The 9,434-nt window shown below is 52.2% G+C and overlaps 2 protein-coding genes across 2 annotated transcripts; one reads left to right on the plus strand and one right to left on the minus strand.

Moving 5' to 3' along the window:
• Positions 1-585: 585 nt before the first annotated feature.
• PtrM4_075510 (CaiC, Acyl-CoA synthetase (AMP-forming)-AMP-acid ligase II) lies at positions 586-7,317 on the minus strand (the record flags this gene model as incomplete). Its single annotated transcript, XM_066106191.1, has 7 exons — positions 586-593; positions 1,287-1,529; positions 1,617-1,927; positions 2,216-2,416; positions 2,464-4,494; positions 4,539-7,130; positions 7,235-7,317. 7 exons carry the CDS (start codon positions 7,315-7,317, stop codon positions 586-588), a joined length of 5,469 nt encoding a protein of 1,822 aa, XP_065963129.1.
• Positions 7,318-7,878: 561 nt separating this feature from the next.
• Positions 7,879-9,051, plus strand: PtrM4_075520 (TesB, Acyl-CoA thioesterase; the record flags this gene model as incomplete). The annotated part of the gene is made up of 3 exons (XM_066106192.1): positions 7,879-8,392; positions 8,443-8,963; positions 9,013-9,051. The coding sequence occupies 3 exons, from the start codon at positions 7,879-7,881 to the stop codon at positions 9,049-9,051; spliced, it is 1,074 nt and encodes a 357-aa protein (XP_065963130.1).
• Between the last annotated feature and the right edge of the window lie 383 nt (positions 9,052-9,434).

Raw genomic sequence — 9,434 nt, forward strand, 5'->3', positions numbered from 1 at the left:
CTCTACACCGCCACCCGTCGACACCGACATCAACCACCACCCCTTCATCTCGCTACCACAACACACGCACACGCAGGAACCTCCGAGATACAAGGGTTAGGTTCTCGATCCCGTCACTGTGTACAAAGTGGGTAGTGGAGCGGAGTGGGGCGTTTTTCTGCTTGTACAGTAGCTTGCTAAAAAAAAAGGTAACGGCTGGGTTACGGTAATGCTCGTCATGTCCGGTTGTTGTTTTATGTGAAACATGAGCTATTGTGGCGCTTATCTTTTTTGAACTTGTTTTTTATGAGGTGAAGGGGGGGGGGTGTCCTTGATGGAGGAGGAGCAGGAGGATTTATTGAGGTGCTGTGTCATGTTGCTGTTCATGTCATGCACATGGATGTGGTTCGATGGTGGTGGGATGGTGTTGTGAGGACGGGATATGGAGAATTGAGGTGGGATGGGATGGGGTGGGGTGAGTGAATGTGTGGCGGGTGTGCTAGGTTCACAATAATGATGCCAATGATAATGGCTTGTCCTTGTGTCCTTGTGCCCTATGCCCTTGGATTCTTGGTGTCGGTCAAATCTATTCACAAGCACATCCCATCAAGCCTCTAAGCGCCCTCCGTTCATTAGATACTCCCAGATAATCACTTTTCTAAATTACACGCTCGTGCCCTAAGATTTCAACCTCACAAACATTTGCGTCTATTTTTGCATTCTTGTCGCCATATGCCTTCTCACTCTCTGCATACTCGTATCATCACTCACCGCTCATTCTCCAATCGACGCCGTAAAGAGTGTAGTGCAGTCACAACATTGAATTGTACATTAAATCGACGAGAGTAACCCCAGCGTGTGTTTAATAACTTTAAATAGTTATTGTTATCCCAACTTCACCAGAGGGCCATGTGTACAACCCACAATCCCGCTATATCACGGCGAGAAACAGGCTGAATATACCAGTAGAAAGTGTGAACAAGTCACACCATACACCCATACACAACTAAGCAAAGAGACATATTTTCAAAAAGAAGAGTCTTGAGAGAACACGATATGCACAAAACATACGCACGCCATAAATGCATTCCACAGTTCACATTCCACATAAACGCTCGTCTCGTTACCCTGCATCTCCATCTCTCTAGACAAAAAACCCCTCTCCCTTCACTTCCCCTTTCCTCCCCATCCGCCTCCCTTCCTTCCCTTCCCACCAAACATCTCCATCACATCACATCAACACATCTACCCCCACGACTCCCCCAGCCCCAGCCCCACCACTACCCCACCCTGCCCCTGCGGCCCACCAGCGAAATTCATTTGCGCAAGTACATCACGCCTCCACCCCTCATCCGCGCTCTCACTCTCCGTAGAATCACGGTTCGCAACGCGGAGACCACCGCCACCGCCGCCACCGCCATACCCGCCTTCGTCCCTGCTATCAAACGACGAGCCGTTGGTTACGTAGCGGTCGAGACCTTGTTGGTCGCCGCCAGCGCCATTGTTGTAGCTTTGGCTATCCATTGTCCAGGTTTGTTGCTGTTGCTGGTCTGGGTTATCGTATGAGTGGTAGGACGTGTTGTTGTTGTTGTTGTTGTTGTTGTTGTCGGTGTAGAAGTCGCGGGTATGCCATGTACCACTGTTGTTATGTTCGTCTGTGGGGCCGGGGCGGAGGACGTCTGGGACGGGTGCACCGCCGCCGCTCATGCTGTTGGAGTGCTGCTGTTGTTGCTGGGGGTGGTAGGTGTTTTGGTAGTTACCCGGCTGGTGAGCGCCAGATTCATCGGGAAAGGCGCCGGCGTGCTCGAGCGGCAAGTAGTCTGTTGGACCGGCTTGGTGGATACGCAAGTCGGGGAGGAAGGAGTGGCGGTTGTCTGTTGGGGTGCGGTCGCTTGGGTCGTGGAGTTCTATCCCGTGGTTTTGGCCTGGTGGTGCGTTTTCGGGGATGCTTTGACCGTGGTATAGTGGTTGCTGACCTGGTGGTGGTGTCATGTTTTGCTGTTGCTGCTGGTGTTGTGATAGCGACAGGCTATTCATTGTGGTCGTCATGCCTAGTAAGCTTGGTGCTCGTGTTGAGTTTGCTTTTAGACTTGATGGCCCCATTCTGCCCATGCCCATCATGCTTCCCATACTTGCCCGTCCGGCGCCTGGCTCTTCGCTGATCATGTGTGCATCTGAACCGTTTGGATCGCGGATGCTGTATTGTGCGATTGAACGCATTTTTCTCGTTACCCACCCGGCTAAGATCTTGTGTCGTTGCTTTTCGCCCAATCGTGACCGGTGGAAATCACCCTTTTGTACAAACGAAACTATGTCGATGACAAGTTGGTGTTCGTTTAGGATGGCGTTGACAATTACGGGGACCATGCTTGCGAGGAAGTTGCGTCGGAAAATCTCCACCACAATGACTACAAGACCACCTGCTTGAAATACGGCACTGCATTGTGTTAGTAAAAGTAAAGCTCGAGAAAGTGGGAAACGTACCAGCCACCAGGCACAATATTCCGGTGACAGCGTTCGACAGACTGCTCAATATCCATGGAAAAGTGGTTCAGTCCGTTGACTTCAAAAGTATCACCGATACTTCCGAGAACAAAGAGTACCTGCATATCAACGGGAGCGCCATTAGGTCCAATAGGCCGAGTGACGTTGTGTAAGAAACCCAAATCTCCAGTACGGACATAGCGCACGTTTGGATCTCCATCAATAGTCCTACCGTTGAAGCGTTGGGCATCCAACCGTTCCTTCGACATGTAGAAGCTGTACGCGTTCGCTTCGGATTGCACCCAGATCTCACCATACTCGCCCACCAAGCAAAGCTGGTTCGTCTCTGGGTTCACAATTGCTATTTGTGTGGAAACTGGCACCATGCCAGAATCCTGAACCATCAGGGCACCCGGCTCGGTATCTGGGTCGACGGGCATGATCAGACCTCTTCGAAGAGCGTTGACATCGAGATGTAGTTCTATTGGCTCGATACACATGTATGATCGCGATGCTACCATTGGGTTGAGCACATGAGAGTAGACTGTGTTAATCGCCGTCCGGTCCAAGCTTGCTGGTGAAAAGTGTACCCGTACTCTTGAGTAAACATCAACGCGCGGCCGACCATCAGTTGCAATCATGAGATTCTTGAGTTCGTGTAGAGCCATGTTCTTTCCAGCCCCACGCGCAATAGCGTGGTCAAGCATTTGACTGGTCGCGTACGCATCCTTGATCTTGTATCTTGACAACGTTTGGAAGAGTATGTTTGGATTTTGTGCAAAGTCGACAGGCGATACGAGGTAAGTGGGTGCGGCAAGGAAGATGCCCATGATGCAGGTGTGAATGAAGCCAAGTCCGATCGTACTTCGTACACATCCGAGGACTGGCCTTGTACTTGTCATTTGACAAGTCTCCTTCTGGACCTTGCCTAGTGCCATGATCTGGGTATGGCCTAGTTGTACTGCTATGCGGCGTTGATCTGGAGTCCAGTATGTCCATACAAGAACTGGGAAACCGGGCTGTACCCATGCAGGTCGTATTGTGAGCTTGAGATCCCGACAACCACTCGACTGCTTAGGTGGCTTGGTTGTGTTGTAGGTGTGCGGCACGTTAATCTTTAGGATGGCTGCTGATTGTTTGATATGCTGCGATACTTGCTTGACCTTCATGAGATGATCCACATCGGCGTTGACGAGGATGGCCTTGACCTTGAAGTCTGCAATGATGTGCAGCAATGCAGGTGCGTCCTCATTCAATCGGTTCTGGTCAATTGGCGCCATTGGTATGCATACAGCGCCAAGCACAAAGCATGCATGTACCGCATACACAAAGTCTTCCGAGTGCGTGTACATCAGAAGCAGATGATCACCGGTTTGCACTTTGACCTTGTTCTTCAGGTACATTGCGACACCCGCGACTTTCTGGTCGAACTTCTTCCAGTTGACGCCCTTGCCTTCTTTGCCTCGACCATCGACTGTGCAATATGCGAGCTCTTCAGCCTGCCGTGATACACGCCATTGCATGAGGTCGTGAATGTTTGAGAATTGGTTGAGAGGTGTCGATGTTCTGTCATCGATGACGACTTCGCGGTGATCTACTCCAGAATACTGCTTGTCTTGGAGCATCAAGAACTGCTGACGCGCCATCGACGCTTCAAATGACCACATGCCTCCGGAAGGGTCATCACCCAACGCGATGTTGAGAACTGATCTCTCAACACCAAACTTGACGTGGACACAAGGTAATGAGCCGTTATCAAATTCTCTCCGACAAAGCATGTTACCAATTTCTCGTCGACCGTTCTTAACAACTCGTGGTAATGTGTTCGGTGCTGTGATCATGACGCAGTATACTCGTAGATGGTGTTCTTGATACAGCACTTCCATGCATCGCTCAGACAGTGAATCTAAGAAGGGAATATCGAGTTGTTGTGGCGGTCCACCAGGATTGGTAGGGGCTGTTGATGCAGCCTGTGTCTCGATGAGAATGATGGGCAGGTATTCGCCATTGACGTACGAGTCGAAGGACGAGCTACATGGTGTTAGAACGCTCACCTAAAGCATGAGTACACTTACCAGTCGTAGATCTTGGGAACGGCCTTCATGATACTGGTGACGAGGTGCTGCACGAAAAAGTATCTGTGTTCAGCTTCCAGTTGACCATGCTCGACCCATTCAACGCGCTGCCTGATGCGGTCTTCGTAGAGACCAAGGATAAACACCTTGCCCTCTACGACGAATCCGAGTAAGCCAGTTCGGAGAAACTCAAGCTCAAGCAACTGCGGGGTAGGACTGCCCTCCACAAAGCGGTATGGGCGGGCGTGGAATATGGTTTCAGTGTGCTTCTGCAATTGCCAGAAACCACCAGACAATGAAGGTGAGTCTACCCAAATCTCTCCAATCGAGTAGGGTGAACACAGGAGATTCGTCTCTGGATCTACGACGGCTAGCGTCGCATCTGGTATTGGGTATCCAAAAGCGCCAACTCGCATTGTGCCGGGCTCATTCGCACGTTTACTAGCCTCTTCTCCTATTGCAAGCACCACAACATCGTTCATCTTGAGCGCTTCCTTGTCTAGCAATATCTCGGTCAACTCTGTCGGACCCTTCTTTTTCTTCTCCTTGGTATTGCTTGTTGTACCGCCACCGATAAGACTAGAGTAACCAATCGCCGCTGCACCTTTGTCTTCGGCCTCATCTTCATCGTCAGATTCCTGCAGTGCTATGCTCAACGGACATCCCATGCGTTCTTCTCCACCTAACCAATCACGGACTGAGATGATCATGCCGCCATGTTCGGGAAGACATAGCATTGGCGCAATCAACTCTCGCGCTCTGGGGTTCCTGAGCGGTCGGAAATATCGATCTCCCAGAATCTCGTGAAATTCGCAGTCGACCGTGAGCGTATCTATCAAGCATATCTTGACCGTGGCAAAGTTGGGTTCCGTGTTCTTCTTGAAGTTCCTGGTAGCCATGGGATCCTGTTGGTAGTTGTACGCCGCACGCTTGAGGCCCGGGTAGTCAGCAATCAATATGTTGGATTTGTACTTGGTGATGAGGTGTGCATATAAACCGGGGGTCTCCATGGTTGCTGTCTCAAGCCACACAGTCGTATGCCCACCGTATACAGCGAAGAGAATACTCAAGATAAGACCGGCGCTCTCACGTGGGTCGAGGTAGGAAAGAATCACCTCGGTCGGTGTTCTGGTTTGTGCGGGTGCAACAAACTTGCCCTGTGCGTCCCGCAGGTTACTGCTGAAAGTGTCTTGACTCTGGGTGTTGGATGGTATCGTGGTAATCATGGCACTAATGCACGCCATCTGGTGCATGATGGTGCGATGGCTGAGAACGACACCACGCAAGTCACCGGTGGGTGCTCGCGAAAACTCGATATATGCAACCTCGGGCACTTGCAACGCTGGAGTATCGTCGTGCTTCTTGGGGTGATAGCTGCCAAACTCGTTCGTTTTCCACCATTCGACTCCACTCGGCCACTTGAGTCGATTCTGACTAATGTCACGGTGGAAGGCTTTAAGATTGTTATCGGTAGTCAAGGCGAGATGTGCTTGGGTGGTGGTCAAGAGGAGAATGAGCTTCTGGTAGTCGTCAACGCTATTGATGGGTACGGCCACAACGCCCGCGATGAAGCAACCCATTAGCGCTACCACGAACTCGATAATCTCCGTGTCCCTATACACAAGCGCCACGCGGTCGCCCCGGTATAGATTGCTCTTGTCTCTAATGACCTTTGCAACCTTTTCGGCTCGACTCGCCACCTTCTCCCAAGTGATGGATGCCGTCTCCTTGCCTTTCGAGTCGAGCACCCAGAAAGCAGTAGATCTTGGCTGCGTGCGACCGCGATGGCGAAGGACGGCTCCGATGTTGTCAAATTTTGACATTTTGACATTGTGGTTGTGCGGGTCGTATACGTCAAAGGGGAGGTCGCGGGGCTCTAGAGGCATCATGGTCTCAGCAGCGCCTCCAGGGAGATCGCTCGGATGCATCATGGGGGGCGGTATCGCGGCAGTGGGGGAAAAGGCATCGCCAGACGAGTATCGATTCGGGCCGCCATATGAGTCGCGGTGATCTTGCATCTGCTGGCCAGTGAAGTCTGAGAAATAACCCTGGTTGACATCCAACATCGTACTCCTCCTGCTGGCCTCACCTGGAGAGCCATATGTGCCGTCGAAGCCGCCCTGCTGGGTATCCGGGTTGAAGGCGTAATTACCCATCATTGTGGGCTCGCGCGAGTAGTTGTACTCGGGCGTCTGCGGTCGCGGTATAAAAGTCTCACTGCCCTGGGACAACTGAGAGGCATTGCGCTGCAGGGACGGGGTCCTCAGGCCTAGCTGCTTCTCTTGAAAGCGCCCCACCTGACTGGGCGGATATGCCATGTACTGTGAAGTGCCGGCGGTGCTCGTTGACGAGCTCGCATAATGCATTGACGTCCCCGCTGAGCCCTCATGGTGGGATTCTGGGCGCGGGAGTTCAATATGTGGCGGTTGGGGCTGTTGTTGGCCAGGGCCAGAGAGGGCGGCGAGCGATGCAGTACGGGAGCCGGAACCATCGCTTTGGGCAGGGCTCTGGTGGCGCAGGTCGCTCTGTAGTTGCGCCGAGAAGGAAGGACCCAGATACTGCGAAAGTAAGACGGTTCGCCGTTTCTCGTAACTGTGCTACTCGTTAGCGCACGTGGGCGTAGATGATGCGACGGCAATGGCGACAATGACAACAACAGCAACAGCGGGCGTATATGTGAAGGAACGGCTACCAACCCCTTTTGTGTAATGTCGCCTTCCTCGAGCTCGTGGTCCAACTCTTGCAGCTTCGCCTGCAACTCAGGGTTCGTATCGGTCATGGTGTCGTTCCGCGGCGGAGGTGCCGGTGCAGTTGGACGGAGCAGACGCGGTGTAGACTAGAGTGGACAGACTTCACTATGCCGTGGCCGTCGGCGACATGTCAAGCTCAAGTCAACAGGATACACCGTCTTTACAATCAATGTCGTCGCCTTTCATCCAGGCAAATGCGCGCGTCGAGGATAGCCAATGAGTGTGCGAAGGCGTACATTGGCTTCAGGCAGGTCAGACTGTCAGGTACGCGCAGGCCGTCAGCTTCAGCAGCCGACAGTATGACGTTTTTACCCCAGAGGAGCCGCTTTCTCGCTTGGCACCATGTCTCTATTGTTCTTCCTTGCTGGTCTTGGACCGCCGACGGCTGCGTTAGTCAGCAGATGCTGTTGTGCCTGACAAGCCATCAGCATGTGCCTCGGCTCGGGATGCTTGGATCATGCGCCGGAACGCGTCCGAGGGTGAAGACTGTTCAGAACGTCCTTGCCGGCTCCCCTAGCCTATATCATATCTGACGTCTCCGTCATCTGTTTCTGTAGACATTCATTTTCATTCTCGACATATTCAACACCATGGCCACGCTCATCAGACCTCCACCCGCCGACCCTTCGCAATCTGATATGGAGAGCGTTTTGGAACTGACATCACTTTCCGACATCGACCCAAACCTCTTCACCAACACGCGCCCACTATGGCATCCACCGGGTGCGCGTGGAATCTTTGGGGGCGCCGCTATTGCGCAGACGCTGAGTGCGGCGCAAAAGACGGTCGATCCAGACTTTACCGTACACTCGATGCACTGCTACTTTGTGCTTGCCGGAAATGCAGAGATTCCCATCATATACCACGTAGAGAGGGTGAGGTCAGGAAAGTCGTACGCAACGAGGACCGTACAGGCGCGGCAACGCGGCAGAGTTATATTTACCACGACTATGAGTTTTGTGAAACAGAACAGTGGAGGAGCGAAAAAGGTCGAGCATGCTTACCCAATGCCCGACGTGCCGGGACCTATTGAGGATCTTGACGACCAAGAAGCCCACACCGATCTTACTCCTTTCCAAAGCCAGAGGTTGCCAATTGAAAATGGTAACTATCTTCACATGTCAATCCAGTCTTCTCAATCTGACCTTGACCAGACGACTCGGATAAGCCCCACACCAAAAAATGCCGCCAATGGATGCGTGCACGCGGTCGCATCTCCCCCGCCGGTGGCCACGAAGCCCACCTCAGTGCAATCGCCTACATGAGTGATAGCTACTTCATCGGCACCGTCGCACGCACCCACAAGCTATGGCGCTACTCGACCGAACGCAAGAACAGGGCAAAGTCGAGCATCGACGAGGACGTTCTCAAGAAGCTGTTAGAGATGGATGACGCCGAGCTGAAGCGCCAGAAATTTGACGCTGCCGACATGGAACGCATACGACGTTTGAAGAATGGCGAGGACATTGCCGATGTTGCTCCTAACCCGATGCCAGAGATCGGCATGATGGTTAGCCTGGATCATACAATCTACTTCCATAACCCTCGTAGCTTCCGAGCAGATGAGTGGATCTTCACCGAAATGGAGACGCCTTGGGCAGGTGATGGTCGTGGCCTTGTATTTCAAAGGATGTACACGCAGGATGGGACACTCATAGCAAGCTGCGTCCAAGAGGTAAGCATCTTCGTCCACGTGCCACAGATGATTTCACTGACATGTACAGGGACTTGTACGGCTGAAGCAGAATGACAGTAAGCTATAGACTAGCATGTTGCGGGGCAACATGTACCCGTGTGCTTCCATTGGCGCCCGTGCCGTCTTCGCTTCATCTGGCCAGAATAGACTTTATCTCTTTTAGTACAATTTTTGTTGTCATGTTGAATACCTCGGGTGGTACGAGATGAGATGAGATTCATGCCCTGTAGACTGTAGATAATAAACGTGTCTGTTATAGTACAATCTAAAGCACGTGAGTCAACCGAGGGTACTGCGGAAGTCGACGCTTGAGATCAGGGTCCACTAGCGCCGAACCGGCTCGGTGGCATGACCTTCCAGCTAGACATGTCTTTTAGATCAGCTCCACGATCCCCTAGACCTTTTCGATACATTTAGCTCCAACTTCGTATGCATTTGCTTTTGTAATTC

The sequence above is a fragment of the Pyrenophora tritici-repentis genome, chromosome 3 (genome assembly GCF_003171515.1).
Source record: "Pyrenophora tritici-repentis strain M4 chromosome 3, whole genome shotgun sequence".
NCBI classification, from domain to species: domain Eukaryota; kingdom Fungi; phylum Ascomycota; class Dothideomycetes; order Pleosporales; family Pleosporaceae; genus Pyrenophora; species Pyrenophora tritici-repentis.